The sequence below is a fragment of the Arachis ipaensis genome, chromosome B5 (assembly GCF_059453495.1).
Source record: "Arachis ipaensis isolate K30076 ecotype BB chromosome B5, ASM5945349v1, whole genome shotgun sequence".
Taxonomy (NCBI): Eukaryota; Viridiplantae; Streptophyta; class Magnoliopsida; order Fabales; family Fabaceae; genus Arachis; species Arachis ipaensis.
Genome location: NC_142440.1, coordinates 3,327,114 through 3,345,774, shown reverse-complemented (window position 1 = coordinate 3,345,774; position 18,661 = coordinate 3,327,114). Strand labels below are relative to the sequence as shown.

At 32.4% G+C, this 18,661-nt stretch overlaps 3 protein-coding genes across 5 annotated transcripts; 1 reads left to right on the top strand and 2 right to left on the bottom strand.

Moving 5' to 3' along the window:
- Positions 1-3,126: 3,126 nt before the first annotated feature.
- On the top strand, positions 3,127-5,593 carry LOC107642501 (PHD finger-like protein). Of its 3 annotated transcripts, none has more exons than XM_021122840.2 (3): positions 3,177-3,295; positions 3,785-3,899; positions 4,102-5,593. In XM_021122840.2, exon 3 carries the CDS (start codon positions 4,109-4,111, stop codon positions 5,243-5,245), a length of 1,137 nt encoding a protein of 378 aa, XP_020978499.1. In that variant the 5' UTR covers positions 3,177-3,295; positions 3,785-3,899; positions 4,102-4,108; the 3' UTR covers positions 5,246-5,593. The 3 variants fall into 3 exon arrangements, with proteins under 3 accessions (XP_088342349.1, XP_020978499.1, XP_020978498.1); XM_021122839.2 differs by having other exon boundaries at positions 3,177-3,355; XM_088486223.1 differs by having other exon boundaries at positions 3,127-3,295; positions 3,785-5,593.
- Positions 5,594-11,085: 5,492 nt separating this feature from the next.
- LOC107642498 (Protein kinase superfamily protein) lies at positions 11,086-14,959 on the bottom strand. Its single transcript, XM_016345875.3, has 4 exons — positions 14,385-14,959; positions 12,342-13,127; positions 11,713-11,760; positions 11,086-11,639 (listed from the first exon to the last, which is right to left on the bottom strand). The coding sequence occupies exons 1-4, from the start codon at positions 14,565-14,567 to the stop codon at positions 11,328-11,330; spliced, it is 1,329 nt and encodes a 442-aa protein (XP_016201361.1). The 5' UTR covers positions 14,568-14,959; the 3' UTR covers positions 11,086-11,327.
- A 1,677-nt stretch (positions 14,960-16,636) lies between these two features.
- Positions 16,637-18,532, bottom strand: LOC107642499 (Transmembrane amino acid transporter family protein). The gene has a single exon (XM_016345876.3). It carries the CDS (start codon positions 18,192-18,194, stop codon positions 16,917-16,919), a length of 1,278 nt encoding a protein of 425 aa, XP_016201362.1. The 5' UTR covers positions 18,195-18,532; the 3' UTR covers positions 16,637-16,916.
- Positions 18,533-18,661: the final 129 nt, after the last annotated feature.

Sequence of the window (18,661 nt, the reverse complement as noted above, 5' to 3'; positions counted from 1 at the left end):
AAAAAATTTTACCTCCTGTTTCTGTCCTTGTGAAAAAAATTTTTCACAGTCAAATTTCTATTTGGAATAGTCTCCACAAAAATTTCGAAGGATCTTTTATTATTTAAAAAAGTCACAATTATTTATTTTTTTAATAATAACTATCATATTAAATCTATATTATTAGAATTAGTTATATTAATTATATATGGATCACGCTATTATTTAATAGAATAATCTTATATTAAAATGACACATTAATTACTTTTTTCATCCATAAGGTCTTTTGTTAAATCAGAATTATCTCAGACATTTTTTTTCTATTAAAATTATCTTTAACATTATAAAACGTTATAAAATAATTCTTTTATCCATAAACAATATTTTTTGGACAATTTTATCCTTAAAAATAAAGAACTCTCTCCACCTTCATCGCTAATCTTTGCATTATCATCACTATCGCTAAGCCATAACTACAAAATAAATTAACAATCTAACAACAACAACAACCACAAAATTAGCAACAACATAAATTAAAAAAATTAAAAAAGAAGAACTCATGTATATATATGTTCTTCAAAAATTAAAAAAAGAAAGAAGAAAAAAAAGAAAGAACGAAAAAGAGAGAAAGATAGCAAGGTAAGAAAATCGAAATCGCAGTGTCTCCTCCTTTCATTTTCTGCCTCTGCCATTTACTCCCCACCCTCAACACTCCTTCCACCTCCATTACACCACTGCCTTGATCCTTTCTTCTCTTACTGCAACAAAATCATCACAAGTCTAATCTTAACTCTGTCCAAAATCAACAACAAGAGAGACAAAGAGAAAGTAAATCAAAGAAAAATGATACAGAAGAAAAAAAGTTAGAAAAAATAAAAGAATGAAGAACAAATTAAAATATAGGAAATCAAGTAAAAAGAAAAAAAAAGGGAGTAGAAGTTTTGCTGAAATCCATAAAATAACAAATTGTTATTTTGACCAAGTTAACTCTATCTTCTCCTCTTGCATAGATAGCACCATGCCTTAGCCAAAATTCTTTTGTTTTTTTCTCTGTTGGCATCCTCTTTCTGTTTGCAACATCCCCTTCCCCGTCGTTCCATCATTTCTCAATCTCATAACCTTTTTTTCAAGAAGCGCGTCCAATTTGTTATTCAATTCTGCCGTAGAATTCTCTTCGAAGACTACCGCATCTTTGGGCAGAATGAAGACCGGATCGGCTTCGTCTTTGACGTCTTCCTCATCAATTGCATTGTTTGCAGTGCTGCCACCATCTATTACGGCTCCTCTTCCGATAGTAGCAATAACCGCCTATGGTTCAAGCTCTTGAAGAAGTTATTGGATAAAGTCTTTTTATTTTATGATTCTTTAATTTGTGTGTGTGATTCACTCTTTGTTTTTGTGATAATGGTGATGATGATAGTGATGAGAAGAAGATGAGTGGGGTTAGTAATGAAGGAGAGTAAGAGTTTGAGACAAAAAGAGAGAGAAAAAGATTCAGTGATGATGATGAAGAAGGTTAGGGATTAGTGATAAGGGAGAGTAACAGTTTAGGAGAAAGAAAGAGAAAGAAAAAAAAGAGGAAAAGAGGTTCGATGATGATGATGGAGGGGGTTGACGGTTAGTAGTGAGGGAAAGGCGTTTTTTTTTTTTTAAGGACAAAATCGTTTGAAAAATGCTGTTTATGGACAAAAAGGTGATTTTATAAGATTGTGTAACGTTGAGGATGATTTTAATAAAAAAAAATATCGAAAACGATTTTGATTTTAACCTAAACCTTAGGAACGAAAAAAGTACTTAACCCTTAATTTTATTATTACCGGATATAAAAATAAGTAATATACACTAATGTTGAATAAAATTACTATATAAGAGACAATATATTAGATAAATAATTCATCTACTTTAAATACACTCTGAATTTAATATAGTCTTTGAATAAAATAAATGAATAAAATAATATAACATGGAGAGGCAAAATAGTAATTTTTTGTATTTAGAAATGACAATTTTATCTTTCCAAACAACTTTATCTTTTCACAATTTTTGTAATGAACAATGCTATGAAAATTGTTTTTAGTGACAACTGTTCCAAAAACAATTTTTAATGATATTACAACTAGAAGATTTAAACAGAAAATATAATTTATATGTATTTATTAAATACATTATTGAAGATATTTGAAAAAAATTTCTATTTTCATCTTTCAATCAATGCTCTTAGACACTCTTTAGCTAAATATTTTAAATTGTGATAGATGAATTTATTATTTTCTCTTTTAAAGAACAACTATATCCTTTGTAATTTTAGTGAGGGACAAATTGAATTGATCTCATAAATATATTTTGTTATACATCGATTATGCCCAGAATAAATTTGATTTTTTAATTTCAAACTAGCATCTTAGAAAAAAAAAAAGGTTATTACCGACAGGGGTAGTAGCATATAGGAGAATCAAAATATAAACTAATCTAATCATTAAACTAAACAAGAGAAACCTGGAAAAAAAATTAGGGTTGTTGAGAAAAAGTAGCTAATAAACAAGTAAACAACAAGAGTTAAGAAAGTTGTAAGAAAAATTTGACCTCTTTTGACAAAATATATATAAAAAACGGATAATAATAAAATAAAAATAACATGTAAGAGTAATTAAGTAATAGCAATTAGGTATTGTAATACAAGTAAAAATGAAGGTTTAGTGAGAAATGAGGCAGTAATTATTAATTATTAGTGGTTTATAACTTTATATGGAAACATAACCAATCCAAATTCCTTCACATTCTGACATTTATTGTAAAAAAAAGTACAGTGTACTAACATATTATCTGTTAACTTCTACCAATTCTTATTTATAATTGTGTTTTATAGAAGTGTGTTCGTGGATGTGTCTAATAATTAATATATTTTAAATACATATATAAAGAGACACATCCAGAAAATATATCTATAAAGACACTTCTATTAAACACAGCTATAAAAAAGACATTTTTATTAGACACATCTACGAACACACTTTCATGAAACACCATTATAAATAAGAGTTGGTAGAAGTTGGCAAATATGCTGTTGGTAATGTAGCGGAATTGTTATTGTAAAAACTATATAGTATATTAATTAATTAGAAAATAAAGAAAACTAACAGAAAAAAAGAAATTCGAAAAATGAAAATTAAAAAAAAAAAAAATCTTCGGTTTTCATTACACACGCCCTGGATTTTCTTCTCCTACACCACCACCACCAATTTTCTCTCTTCCTTAGAGAGAACAAAGAAGAAGGAAAAAAAAAAAGCAAAAAAAAAAAAGGAAGAAAACCCTAATGGTACCTCGCCGTTTACTCTTCTCCATTTCTCTCTCTTCTTTCTCTCTCTAGCAGGATCAGGTACTCATGGACCTCATTTCTTGTCCGTGTGTTCTTCTCTCCAATTTTGATCCGCGTTTGTTGAATTCTCGTTGATTCTTGCGCAATTCGCTTGAATCGAGATTCTCGATTTCATTTCACTTTCTTAATTTGATTTGGAAGGAAAAAAAAAAACGAAGTGTATCGGAAATATGCAAACTCTGCTATGTATGAGTCTGCTGCTCAAAATGATATTCTATGTGAATTGGAGGTTTTTCTTTGGTTTTTTCGGTGTCTGATCTTTTGTTCTTAGCTCAATTATGCATCCATGGCTACATTCTAATTCGTTAGATAACGATTAGCGTTTTCTGTTGGTTTTTGGTTCATTTTCATAGAGATTCTAATTCGGATGAATTGAATAATTTTGTTGTGAATTTAGTTTGACTTTGATTTTGCTTCTTTTCTGGTTAGGAACCAAATCGGTGGAATATTTGGAAGAATATGTTGGTTATGAATCGAATTTTCTTCTTTGGAGGGTTCCTGATATCACAACGAAGCAGTTTCTGTAGGGTTTGCTGAGAATCTTGTAGGTTTTTGTTTTTACTGAATCCTGATTTGATCACGGATGTGGAGTTGGGTTTGTGAGCTAGATTAGCTGACTGTTGATAATTGTTTAGATAGTGTGTGATTGCTGGATGGATTTGAGTTTTGAATTTCGATTCATGTGATGATTTTTTCATTGTTATTCGTACCTGAACATTGAATTGAATTGGGTTTGATTTAAGTAGAGTTTTCATGGAGAACGTGTGTGATGTGAATCACTTGGATGCTGATGTTCTTCTGCCTCCACGAAAGCGGCTTCTTGCTGGATTAAAAAAACAGAATTCGGATTGTGTTGATGCTGCTGCCTCTCCTTCGACGATTGCTGCTTCTTGTGTCACGGTTTGCGAGGGTGCTCCCTCTTCCTCGTCGTCCTATTCAAGTGAGTTTGAAGCTCGGCTTAAAAATTTGCTGAGTGCTCATTCGAGTAACCCTAATCTTACCCCTGAGGAGGTAGTGGAGGCCTCGAAAGCAGCAGCGGTAGCTGCAAGTAAGACTGCGCAGGCTGCTAGAGCTGCAGCCGAAGAAAAGGCTGAAATAGCAGCGAAGGCAATTGCTGCAGCTAAGAGTGCTTTAGATTTGGTTGCCTCTTTCTCTGATGAGTCGGTCAACAAGGAAAGAAGTCTCAAAAAGAACAAACAGAAGAAGCATCTCCCAGTTCAGCTCTTGTACAAAAAATACCAACCTGTTGAAAATTGTGGGACGGATGAAGAATTGGCTCGAAAGTTACACCGAGCCATGAACAGTTCTCCTAGGATCACAAAGAATTCTCCAAACTCGGAATCAAAAGGGAGCAGACACAAGAAGCCTAGAAGCTCTTCGAGCATGGAAATGACTGAGGGATCTGATGCTGGTATGGCAAATGGACATGACTTATCTTTGAACAATGGACATGCAGCGGCTGGCAAGATTGATTCCGAAGGCTCCATTCAAGAAGTATGCTCAAGTAAGGAAGACAAGAAGGGACTCAGATATGATAGATCAAACCAAATGGAGATGGATAATGGGGAAGCAGAGTCAAGCCAGTCAAAGGAGAAAAACACTGAAGATTTGTCTACCACAGGTAAGAAGAGAGGAAGGGTGAAGCTAAAAAAGTTGCCATTAAGCATTTGCACCTCGAAAGACAGGGCGCAGCCAAAGGAAGGTGTCAGGGGTAGAAGCGCACCAATATCTGAAATGAACTCGGGGAATCATCCTGTTGATAGTATTCCTTTGTTTCCAGTTGAGCCATCCACTGAGAGAGTGATGCCAATCGAGGCTACATCAATGTGGAAGTGCCAGGAGTTCAAGGCACCGGCTTGTATCAAACAAAATAAAGCTGTGCAGTCATAATGTTCAACATAAGTTGAGGTGATTTGGTGCTAGGAGTCAGATAGCTGAGGAGGTAGACATCTTGATGCTTTCTTTTTACATATATGGCCTTTTATCTTCTTTTTTTCCTTTTTTGTTCATCTTTGGTTTTGTAATGGATTTGCGCTGACTAAAATGTAAATTTAGATTTATAGTTGCTTGCATTACTTGTTTCTGTTTAAAGTTGTGTGTAAGTTTAATTGATAGGAAAGCTTGGAGTTTAGATAGGAGGATGCAATGACTTGAACAGCTTTTTCATTATGCTGCATATTCCTTCCCGCATTTGTGTTGATAATAAAAGAGAAAACCTCTTTGGTCTTCTATTTATGAATTTCCTTCAGCTGTTCAAATTTTCCTTTTTGCTCAAAAGTTTGTTAATACTGACTGATTTAGTTGCTTCATTCTATGATTATATGGTAAGTGAAGTTCATGAAATGGGAATTCTTTTATTAGAATTTTTTAGCGTTGATCAAGATTTTGTTTATTCTAATTCCACTTTAGCTTAAGTGAGCTTGAGACATCCTAATTAAATAGAATAATTTCCTCATGATTAACTAATGAAGTGAACTATCTAAGCATAGTTAACTTTCTAGTATTCAATAATATGTATTTTATGAAATGAATCTTTCTCATAACAACTCCTTAGTGGCACTAATAATCTGATCTTGGCATTCAAATAAACAATATAAGCGTGACTAAATCGCCAAGGTGGTCCCTCAGATTCACAGTTTTCACTATTTTAGTATCGTAAATTCAAAATTATCTATACTGGTCCCAGGATTCAGTTCTAGGCACCATATTGGTTCCTGAACCTTTCTAGTATTGAATCAGCAAACTAAGTGCTGAATTGGCTTTAACTTGCCACGCTGGATACATGGCTAAACAACGTCGTTTCGTTTTAGCACTTAAATAAGGCAAAAACGAGAAGAAGAAGCAGAAGAAGAGTTTATATGATGTGCAACTCATTCTCCAAAACGATCTTGTTTTTGCCTTATTTAAGAGCTAAAACGAAAAGACGCTATTTAGTCATGTGTCTAGCGTAGCAAGTCAGAGCTAGCTCAGCATTCCGTTAGTTGATTCAACGCTGGAAAGGGTTTAGGGACCAATATGATGCCTAAAGCTGAATCTCGGGGACCTGTATAATAAATTTTGAATTTGATGGACTAAAATGGTGAAAGTCGTGAAGTTTAAGAAGGTTGGCCTTGTTCTCTGTTATACTTTTGGCCTACTTTGATCAATATCATTCTTTCCTTATACTTTTGTATATAGTGACAGATAAAAGAGAACGAATGGAGCGATCAAATATTTCTTTTTCGGAAAAGAAACTTGGTAAAATTCACTTCATCCCAGAATGAAGTGGCGAAGTTAGAAAGATCGAAAGAAGGATTTTCGTCGGACTGACTTTGAAGTTTGACCCCAAGTAGCTTCCAAACAGTATGTTTGACATGTCTTGAAATTAAAAGACGAATGCTACTTTTAATCACTCCCAGGGGTGCTTGGCCTCGATTAACCCAACATTTTGATACTGAGATCCAGAGTTTCTTCTTTTTTTTTTTTTTTTTCTTTCTAGAATATGTATAAGAAATCACTTTGTTTCATAGAAGATCGATTTATTCATGACTTTGTTTTTTTTAGCGTTATATGACAAAATGTTAGGATGCAGCTTTATGAAGTTCAATGAGCTTATTACAAATATTGCGGAGGCATTAATGGGAGATGTGAGTTGATATTTTTTAAGAATATGAATTCATATATGGATTTTGTAAACTATTAACACTTGTTAAATGCATTAGCGGTATCACAAAAACATTATTTATATATTAAAATTAGTTGCTAAAATCAGTCACTAATATATTTATGTATAAATACATGTGTAATTTAATTTATTTTTAATATATATTTTTATTTTAATATCTATTTTATACTAATAGCTGACTTTGATGGTTGATTTTAGTATATACGTAACATAGTTTTTATTATTAATATTATAAAGCTTTTTGAGAGCATTGATAAAGTTATTAAATAAAGCCATAAAGATATAGTTATTAGGTCATAAAAGAACTGTTAATTTTGAAGTAGTATTTACATTCGATATTTTATAAAAACAAAAAGAAGATATTTTTTTTTTTTGGAGCAGAAGCTATTTCATATGTTAATGATATATGTTGGTATGAATTAAAGCATGAAATGACTCCTAGGCCGACAAGAGTACCCGCTTGTACAGAAACGTGTGTAAAATAATTTCAATAATATGCCACCATAATTATTCCATTAGTGGAAGGTTTAAAACACCAGTGTCTTATGCATCATCATGATTTATTGATTTTGAGTAAGGAAAGGTTATTTCTTCAAAAAAAAAAAAAAAAAGTAAGGTAAGGTTATGAAACGTATAAGCTATGTTGTATGGACATTAATATGAGATATAATATGATATGGGATACAAAAATTTAAAATTCTAAGATAGCGGGATACGATATATATAAAATATAAAATAATTTTTAGATACATTATAATAATATTTTAGTATTTTATTAATATTAAAATATAAATTAATTTTTTAATTATTTTTAATATTATTTTTAATTATATAAAGTATTTAAAATATATTTTATTTTAATAATTAATAATATATATTATTTTTAAATTCATTTTAAGAATGTATATTAAAAATAAGGCTAGACAAGCTCATACGTGATGATATTTAGGTGTATCTAAATATGTCTTAAAAAAATTATTTTTTATTGGACAAATATCCAAAATATATATATATTTTTTTACCAAAGATATGAGATTCGAACCCGCAATTTCTTAATTGAGTATGGAGAGACTATGTCATTTGAGTTATTACTCATTGGCATGAACCGGACCCGCTTGAAAACTAGTCATCAACACATGGCATCTCATAAGCTTTTGAAATAATGCTTTAACTTGTATAGTAATTATCATAAACATAATTTAAATCAATATATATGAATTTGAATACCAAGATAAATTATGAATATGTACTTTTTTAAATTAGTTTTCAACTGATTTTTATTATCAATTGAACATAATCGTAATTGAGGGAGAGTATATATAAATACAAGTTAATCTTTTTTTTTTTAGAGAAAAACGACAACTAAAATGCACTAGTTATTTTGTAATTATTATTTAGTTGTCAAATTAACTCGGTCTCCGTACAAAAAGAAGGGGGAAAAATGTCGGCATCTTGGAATTGAAACATTATTTTTATTTTTTTTATATAAAGAAAAAAAGAAACAAAAATAGTATTTATTGCATCAGCAGTGTGTTGCCACATGCACGTGCAGTAACGGTGACAGTAACAGTAACTGAAGCTGTTACTTGTTCAGTTGTTCTTGCTTTTTACTTCGTTCGTTGGATTCAATGTCAAGAACTAACTTTAGGTCCTAACTAACCCCTTACAACATAGTAGATTACTAGATTTCATCCTCTAATAATATGTGTTACCATTTTTTGGATTTTATAATAAAATCATGATAAAATAATAGTGCTCTATTTTTTTACTGCTTTAGTAATTTTTGGTCAAGAATGATGATTAATTAATCATATTTTTTAAGTGATATATTTTATTGTAGTAACAAAAGGAAAAGGTGATGTTTCATTACTTAATTAATTAAATATTCTTTTGGCACAAAGTAACTAAATATATATTTGCTTATGTATAATTAGTTAAATATTTTAACTCAATTACTAATGTGAAACATGCAGTACATTACATATTATTGAAACTGAGTTAGGCACATATTTCAAAAACTTTAGAGAACAAAAATGAAGATTTGCATTTGTCTTATTGAGCACTAATATTAATGGATAAAACAGTATGAATTTCGTGGAAATATACAGTTCTTCTACATCAAGTGGGCCTTAATCAAATTGAAAGATGTGTTGTCTTGAAAAATGATTTGTATTCTTATCCAAAACTGAATTGTGTCAATTTTGGTCACACATTTGTGCACTGTGCAAGATTAACTGCCTCAATGCCCACAACAAAAATAAATAAATAAAGTTAATTGCCTCGTCAAAGTGGAAAGGGAAACATTAATAATAATAATAATAAGAAGATGATGATGATGACTCTAGCTAATATGTATTTAATGGAGGTATATTAAAATTATTAGTAAACATTTTTAAATCTTTTGTTTTAATAAATAAGTAACAAATATATTAAAATGTTAAATTTTATATTTTATATATATTTTTAATTCTTAGTTAAATCCTAACAACAGAATGTTAAATTGAAAATCTCCCACTAAATACAAAAAATTCTTAGTCACTAAAAAAAATTATTAATTAATAATTTAATACTTTTTTTTTTACATAAAAGTTAGTTCTATTTTAAATTATTATCAAGTTAGATAATAATGTTATATCCTTTTGGTAACTCGCGAATAAGGTCGGATACCTATAAGTTTAAAACAAATATGATTAGGATTGAGATATTCTCAACCTGTAGGTAGAATAAGATTGAGTTTATATAAAAATTTCAACTCCTACAGATAAGATTAAAGTTGAATTTAAACTCTATCCTACCCTACCCATTGCCATCCCTAGATATTACTTATGTTTTTTTTTTTTTTAAATTAGTAGTGAAACTCGAATCCACAATCTTTAAGTGAGTATGAAGAGATTATGTCATTTGAGTTATAGCTTATTGGCTAGACATTACTTACGTTAATTTAAGGTAAAGTAGTCTTTGTATTGGGGGAATGTGGTTTTTTTTTTTTTTTTTTTTTTTTTTTTTTTTTTTTATTGATATGGTGAATGTGTTTTACTATAGTCTAACTCATTGAACAAATAAAAGCAAACTTGGGCTTACATGCTTCTTAAACTTAGTGAATGCAGGCTTATTAATTACCAAAAAAAAAAATGCAGGCTTATTATATGTGATTAAAAGTTTCATATAATTGGGTTAGTTATTTAATTATACTAAATTAAGAGATTACTTAGAAAATTAAAAAGCATGTGTGTTTTTGACTTAACAGAACTTGGCATAAGCTAGTCCTTTATATAGTTTTCCAAATCAAGTCAAACATTTCTTTTGTAAATAAACAACACCAAATCAGAAACAAATGAAAAGTAGACAAGGCTAATGCCATGGTTTCACCAAATAAATTTAAAGTCTTCTTGTTTTGTTTGGTTTTTTGGTCTTCCATTCACACATTGGACTCGGATCAAATCTGTGAGAATGAACATTGAAATCAATGAATGCATAAACTCATGTCACCACCATTGCCCTTAGGCTGCTAATAGCACCATTTCACTTTGGTTGACCACAAATTATGAACTTAGCTTCAAGTCAATTTAAAGCAGTGTTTTGAGAATAGAAACAAGTCGATCGATTAAACCAAATTAATTGGAAAGTAGCCACTAGACCTATTTGGAATTTGGTTTAAACAAAAAATTAGTTAGTAACAAATCAATCAAAATATATAATTTTTTAGTATTAACCGACTTCAAATAATAATATATAATTTTTTCTGAAAAAAAATATATTTAAATCGGTTCAATCTCGATTGAACTTTTAAACTTTTAAACAACTCTACCAATTCAATAATCGATTTGCTGTTCAGAAACACAATTTTGACAATAAGTGTGCTTTTTATAAGCTTGACATAGGTAATGCAAATTTAACTAAAGAGTAATGCTATATCTTTCAAACAAAAAAGGCCTTGCTTGTTAAAGCATGAACATATTCCAGAATCAAAGATATCAACAAAAATTAGAGCAAGTTAAATAATTCCTATGCTGTGTTTCAATGTGGAAACAGGAAAACATAAAGAAAAAAAAATGTAAGAGCAGACTTGGCTGAATACCATCAGTTACATAAATGTGAATTAATATACACACAAATTCTGTTGTCAGATATCTCTGGTAGAACAAAATTCTTTACTAATTTACATATAAATCCAATACAAAGAATCTTATTAAAACTGGAACAAACAAAAAAAAATTGACAATCAATAGTGATTAGTGTAAAAAAAAAAAAAAAGGGGAGATATGTGACTTTGACTATGGCTATGTCAAAAAAACCACATTATCCCCTTCACTTTCCCACCTTGAGTTTAAGGTTGCTCATCCCAACTTCCACGGTTTCGACACTAGACTCATTCTCGTTCGGAGATAACTCGCGATTCATCCATGGGTGTTGCAAGCACTGTTGTGCAGTTGGTCGCTTCTCCGGTGCAAAATCAAGAAGTGGTGTAAGAAATTCGGTAAACTCACGTGCGTCAGTCTCTGGAAACTTATATCTATCAATCAGCAATTTGTCAAGTGCCAAAAATTTTAGCCTCCGGATCCTTTTCAGATCACCATGCCTGTCAAAGAATTCCTTGGATTGTGCTCCAGAAATCGCAATCTGCAAGTCACAAGTGTTGGATAAGCCACAGTAGCTATTCAAGAAACATGTTGGGCAGTGGGAGTGTACTTACCTTCCGGGGCATCTTTCCGAGGAGCTCCATCATCAAGGCGAGATGATCCTGAAACCAATATGAAGCAAAGTGTTAGGAAATCACTGCTGATGTATATCTACTCCAGCATGGAACTTCGAATTTCATGCTGCAATTATAAACAAATGTGTTCTGTTATTTGTCCTCACTTTTTCCTCATAAACCAAACCAACGCACACCTTTCCACTATTGGATGAGGATTGAGAGTCCAACATTCCATCTAATGGTGGAGAGGTGTACATTGGCTCGGTATAGAAGGATTACACAATAAAAAAAGCAGGCATGGCATTTAAACTCAAGCTCTTGTGTAATAATGATGTCAGTTAAAATGATTCAACTATAAAAACAAGTAGTCTTATAACGCCTGTAAGTTCATTTAGAAATTTCTAACATAAGTCATAAGCCATAAGATTCTTCCAAGTTTGCAGGCTACATATTCATCAAATTATCTTTTGTTAAACAACTTGTTAATCAAGTTATTATGTTAACTAGTATATACTTGGTTTGGACAGTAAGAAAGAATTCATGATCAAACATTTACAATAAATTGTATATGCATAATATACAAAATTTTAATTTAACCACAATAATTTACTAGCTGATCATCATACCTCATCTTCACTAAAACCTTGACCACCCTTGGGCGTAAACAACATATCACCAGTGGCAAGCTCGAAAGCAATGCAAGCAAAAGACCACATGTCAACAGAGAAGGAATAGCCGGACTGCAGTATAACTTCAGGAGCTCTGTATTGCCTTGTCTGTATTTCTTCAGCAAACTGCTTGTCAGCCCAACATGCATTTCCAAAATCTACAATCTTGCATCTCATATCAATCCCATCAATGTTTCTAGTAGACTTTTGCTCTTCTCCAGCTACACCCATTGAGGATCTTTTTTCGGATATCTTAGCAACAGCCCTCTTAGCTCTCCTTCTCAATCTTTTCTCAATAAGACTTGTGACTCCACCGTTGATGTTTCCCTCGGGCCTCTCCAGAATTGGGGATTGTCCAGATTTAAAAGGGTCTTTGGCAGCATCAATGGTTGAAAGTAGAAGAATATTTTCAGGTTTGAGGTCAGTGTGGATTAGACCAAGTTCTCTGTGCAAGTAATCCAAACCAATCAAAATGTATTTGCACATTTCCCTAACTTTATTCAATGGAAGGCATTTGTATCGGTTATATTTGATCAGACGTAGCAAGCTATCACCAAGAAACTCGAGGACCATGCAAAGGTGCTGCCCATTCGGGCCAGTGTGTTTAAAGTGGTCAATTAATTGAACAACAAACTTTGAATTTGAAGGGTCACCCTTAGAAATGTATGAAAGAACATCAATCTCATGAAGTGCTGCCTGAACAAACTGGGCTGCACTTTTTTGGATCTTGAGAGCAACATATGACTGCCAAAAAAATTAAAACAGAAGCAAAATACTAACTTAGAGATGATCTAAAAATGAAAATACCAGTTCACTAAAATAATAAAAAGTGACATAATTAAAAATGGAGATGCATAGCCGTAAATCTTTTAACCTTTAAAGAAGATTTATGAATCAAACATGAATATCGAATAAAGGTCAAAGGATAAAACTTAGACATAGTTATATCTTCTCATTTTCTTCTTTCTTTTGGCGCTTTTCATTTGATTTTAATTTTTCTAAATTTAAGCATTTACCAAGATCCCATAAGATATAATCCTACTTACGATTATAATCTATAAATACAAAAGGCTCCTATAACAGTCACCTCTGGTACTTCAGCATTGAAGTTCAGAGCATAGTTATTTCCAATTTCCATATACATCCCACACTATCTACCTTCCAACAAAGTTAAATATAACGAATGCATTATAAACAAACAAAAGAAAACCAGAATCAGTTTTCATTTTCTCATGAGATCCCATGTGTTTAATGTTACAACAAAGGAGCATGAGATATACACCAAATCAGCATAAGAACCTATTCAATTTCAAACATGTAGCAGAATGAAAGTGACACATTTATTGTTCATCTGCATAAAGACAAATCCTGAAATCCAAATTTCTAACAAAGGTGGTCACACATTCTGTGAGGACCATTCACCATATCCCAAGATAACATCATCCAATGATTCATAGGTATTCGCGACACACACACACACACATTGAGAATTTATTCCATTTTAAGTTTTTTAGCAATAACATATAACTATAACAGTGAAGGAAACAAAAAAAGGCAGAGAAAACCAACACCAATAACCCAAAATATCTAAATTTGATCTATTCAATGAAACCAATATACACTCCCCAGATAGCAAAAAAAGACAAAACAGAAACACACATGAAATGAAAACATGTATACAAAAGGTGCCAGTGGAAGCAAAGAACAGAAGATCTTAGAAATTAGGAGCTCCACATCATTTTAAATCACAGAAATCTGAACTAAGAATACAAATTCACCATTTTTTTTAAATTAAAAAAATGGCTCTCAAGTAAACTGCACCATTAGTTTCAGAACCGAATGCATTAAAAATGTTAGTAAAAAGAAAAAATAAAAATCAGAACTTTACATCTAGAACACAAATCACAGCACAAAACCAAACAAAATAACAACATTTTGAAGAAAACCAAGGATCATAAAAGGAACAAATACAAACAAGGGTTCAAAAGAGGAACAACGTACGGAATTGGTGGTATCGTAAGCAAGCCAAACGGTGGAGAATTGGCCCCAACCGAGCTTCCTCTGAGCTATGTACCTTCCACCGGCGAACTGATCGCCGATTCTGACAGCATGGTACCCTCCTTTCCGGTACGAATCGAAACCCTCATCGTCCTCCTCCGACCCCGACGACGATGAGCACGACATCACCACCACTCTTTCTCTCTTCTGATCGATCTAATTCCTTCAGATTCAATCCCTAAACGAAGAAAATGAAATCAAAATCACTTTTTTCCCTCCTTCTCCAATAAAAGCTGGAATTTTTTTTCTTATTTTCCCCCCTTTTCTTTTACTGCGAGAGAAAATGCTTGGACGTGATGATCACGGAAAGTGAATCCAAATTTGAAGACTTTATTTGAACCCAAAGTGAACCATGTAATTTGTGTGGTTTTGTGTTTGTGGCTTTTGTAAAATCACTCTCTTCAATTCCTCCACTTTTTTCTCTCTTGTGAGATTTTCTTTCTTCTTTCCTTCTTTTCCTTTCCTTCCCCTTTCTCTTCAATGTGAGTCTTCCAATTTTTATTAATTTTTGTTTTCCCTTTTTGTTCAATTAGGTATATCTGTTTTATTTTTTTCCCCCTCGAATGCCAAATTTTTTCTTGATTTTACTTTTATGCCCTTGGTCCTTCAATGTTGGCTACTTGGAGACCTTGACCATTTTGGGAAATTTAGGTGTTTATGGAATGTGAATTGTATTTTTTGTGAGGTGAGGTGGAGTAATCATATATTTAATTTTTAAAATCAAAATTTTCAGAATAGGGGTTGTGGAGTTGCTGCTCTTTCCTACATCACCCACCTGCCTCTTATTATCTAATCTAATTATCTTTATTTATTTGTACTACTTTTCTTTATGCTTTGCCTTTTTTATTTTTACTTCTTTGTTGGTTTTGGTCCTGTAATTTCATTTTCAATTATTATATTATTTTGGGCTTAGTTAGTTTACCCTTTTCTAAAGCCTTGTTTTGGTGTTTAAACTTGAAGTTTTGGATACTTATGATGCCAAAATTAAGAACTTATGATGAGTAAGCACTCTGATTAATGACAATTTGACAATAGGCTAAGTGTCAATTCCTCCAAAATTGCTATGTCAATATCAAATCCTTAAAAATCTATCATTGCAAGAGCCTTTGCTTTGTGTGTGGCAATTATTACCTCCAGCTCACAGCACACTATTAAGTGTGGTAAAAGAGTCCAATTTCTTGGAGATTACATAAATTATAAAAGTATTATTGATTGAAGTAATTGCTTTCTTTTAATTATTTTATTTATTTATTCATTTTACTTATTAATTTAAGAGTATGACTAAAAGAGTAAAATTAATATAATATTAGTTTAGTAATTGGGAAGTTATTTGTAGAAGAATAAAGTTCAAAATTAGACATTTACTTGAGAATGAGTAAAGTATTATTGTGAAATTTTAAAATTAATAATGAAAAATAAAAGTAAAACTAATGGAATAGTAATTTCCAAAGGTAAAGAATCTGTCTCATGGTACCATGAAGAGTAATTTTGATGTTACTTCAATGAAGTTAAGACACTTGCTTATTTTCATTAGCAATTAATTGACTGGTGCTGCAGCTTTCTTTTAAATTGCCATGTGATTCAACTTGTATGATTGATTCGGTGTTTGGTAAAATGTGGGTTGAAAGCATAGGAATGGTTTAACAATTTGAAAGGATCTGCTTCTTTATTTCAGGCATTGAATGGCCTACTTTATCAAAAGGTAATATGAAGATTGAAGAGCATTAACATGGGAATAACCCCTTTTTTATTTATTTTCTTTATATTGTGGAAGAAGAATAATAACTTAGTTTGTTATTTTCCACTTCCCCAGAGCATCACATGTGTCGTTATTAAGTCATTTTCATTTTAGATAAATGCAAATATTGATGAACTCAAACATTTATAGAGAAAAGGAGAGATCTAAAATATTTATTTTTTATTTAAATCAAACATTTATACATTTAAAGTTTAATTCATTTTGATGAAGCCATGAACTGGCATACATGTTGGCCAGACTCAATCTCAGTCCTATTTGACTTCCACAGACCATAATCAAAAGTATATCAAATGCACATACAGTGTAGAGTGGGAAAAAAAATTCATTTGTTTTTTTTTTTTTAAGAAAAGATGTCACTATGCCAACTAAATATAGCTGCAGTTTTTACCCCCAATAAATAATAAATAAATAATAACAGCATGCAACAAGCTAATTATTTCAGCATTCAGCAACTTTATTACAAACTTTCTTCAAAGGTATTGAGAACCAAATAAAAAGAATTCTCTCAGTCATTGGAGACAAGAGTCTACTATGAGAGAAAAATACTTGCATGATCTTAGATAACATTAGATTTAGCTCATTGCAAATCTTATGCATTTTAACAAATAAATCAACCCAATCATGGTTGGCACACTAGAGACCTTACAACATTACATTATATTACATTACTCCACATAAGGGATTTTTCACATTTTTTATTTTTTTGTTTTGCCTAATTAGGCCTTAGGAGCAAGAATCTCAGATAGTGAAGACCAAGTTCCAGAAACAGCAACAACAAATCCAAAAACCACAATTGCCCCATCAGAAACTAAACACTTCCAACCCAACTCATCCTTAAACACAAGACAATGGAACATTGCAGGCAACACAAAACTAAGCACAACACATATGCTGCTCCCAACAAGTGACAAGAAATCAGCAAAATTAGGCACCAAAAGTGCCACAAGACTCACCACCAACACCAAAACCCACCTCAGCCATAAGCAGTACCTATATCCACAGAACCTTCTCTCAAAAACCTCATAAACAGGGTTCATCATCAAAGGAAAAGTGAAGAACAGGTTAATGCTTAGTCCTAATTGCACCAAAACACTAATCAAACCAGGTCCTAGATTAGTAGTAATTATATCCTTGGTGTTCTCACCAAAAGCAAAGTAACCAAGAACACCAAAAGCACCAAACAAAACAGCAATGAAACTCATCCCAAATCCCAAAACCCTACCAAACTTGTCCTTATCCTTAGTCTCAGATTCCAATGGCAAAACCATTCCAATCCCTTCAAATGCATACACAGCAACACCAATACCATAGAAGAACACAGAAATCCCACCAAAAGCCTCCAAATTTGGCCTGTTCTTGAGGAAAACAAAAACTTCCTCAACCATCACAGCACCCTTAGCAGAAAGATCAACAGCATCAGCAAATATACTCAGAGGAGCCAAGTGAGTCAAGGTCTTAATCGAATTCAGCCCTAATTGAAACGGAAAACAACCCCACAAGAACAAAACTTTAGCACTAAACCCTAGAAAAACCGGTTTTGTTGCATCAATTCCATTGTTCACAAGAAAAGCCAAAGTGGTGGAAATGAAGATTAGGTAGCTGACGCAGAAACCGGCTTGGGAAAGCACGATCATGGCGTCAACGGTGAATCTTCCAATTGGGCCGCAGATGGTGAATCCCAAATCGCCAAAAGATTGGATCTTTGAGAACCCTAATATGGAATCGAGCTTGCGGCGAGTTTTGACGAGAAGCATCATGCAGTGGTAGGTGAGGAATGCGACGGAGAGAAGCATGAGGAGGCCGGTGACGTAGCCGGTTCGCTTGAAGCTGTAAGGGAGACCGAGGACGCCGGCGCCGACGATGGCGATGAAGACGTTGGCGAAGGTCTTGAAGTTGGAGGATAGCGGCGGCGACTTTGTAAGAAGTGGTGTATCCTCACGTGGGTATGGTGGAAGCGAGTAGGTTGAAGAGCTTGCTTCTTTCTCGAACCCCATTTCAATCAAGTTTTCAGCTTTGCCGGAAAGTTTTGAATTTTTGCAACGATGAGTTTTGGGTGCTGGTGGTTATGGTGTATGTTTGTTGTTGTTGTTGTTGATTTGTTGGTTGAATTGAATTGGAATTAGCTAACGATTGGTTGAATTGAATTGGAATTAACTAACGATTGCAGAAAGAAGTTGAGAATTGAAAAAGTAAAGAAGGATTGGATTGGAAGGAGGAAGAAAGAGATGGAAGAACACGTCTCTGTGTGTGTGATTTTCTAGCTATGGTTATGGGCTTATGGCTATTGTTATGGAGATTCATCCTTAAGAATGTGGAGGGCAAATTTGTAAATTCCATATTCATGTGGGGATTGATTTTTAGAATTTGTAGGGAAACTTGTAAATAATATAGTATTTTATATTAAATTATTAGTATATAAAGAATCTAGGATTTATAATTATTAAATTAGGTTTATGTGCTT

Bases quoted from the DNA above. Each gene is read 5' to 3' on its own strand.
- LOC107642501 (XM_088486223.1), top strand. From the start codon at position 4,109: ATGGAGAACGTGTGTGATGTGAATCACTTGGATGCTGATGTTCTTCTG.
- LOC107642498 (XM_016345875.3), bottom strand. From the start codon at position 14,567: ATGTCGTGCTCATCGTCGTCGGGGTCGGAGGAGGACGATGAGGGTTTC. The intron at 13,128-14,384 runs GTACGTTGTTCC...TTTTTTTGGCAG, and splicing joins CTTACGATACCACCAATTCC to TCATATGTTGCTCTCAAGAT. The intron at 11,761-12,341 runs GTATGATGATCA...TATTGGTTTCAG, and splicing joins AAGGTTTTAGTGAAGATGAG to GATCATCTCGCCTTGATGAT.
- LOC107642499 (XM_016345876.3), bottom strand. From the start codon at position 18,194: ATGGGGTTCGAGAAAGAAGCAAGCTCTTCAACCTACTCGCTTCCACCA.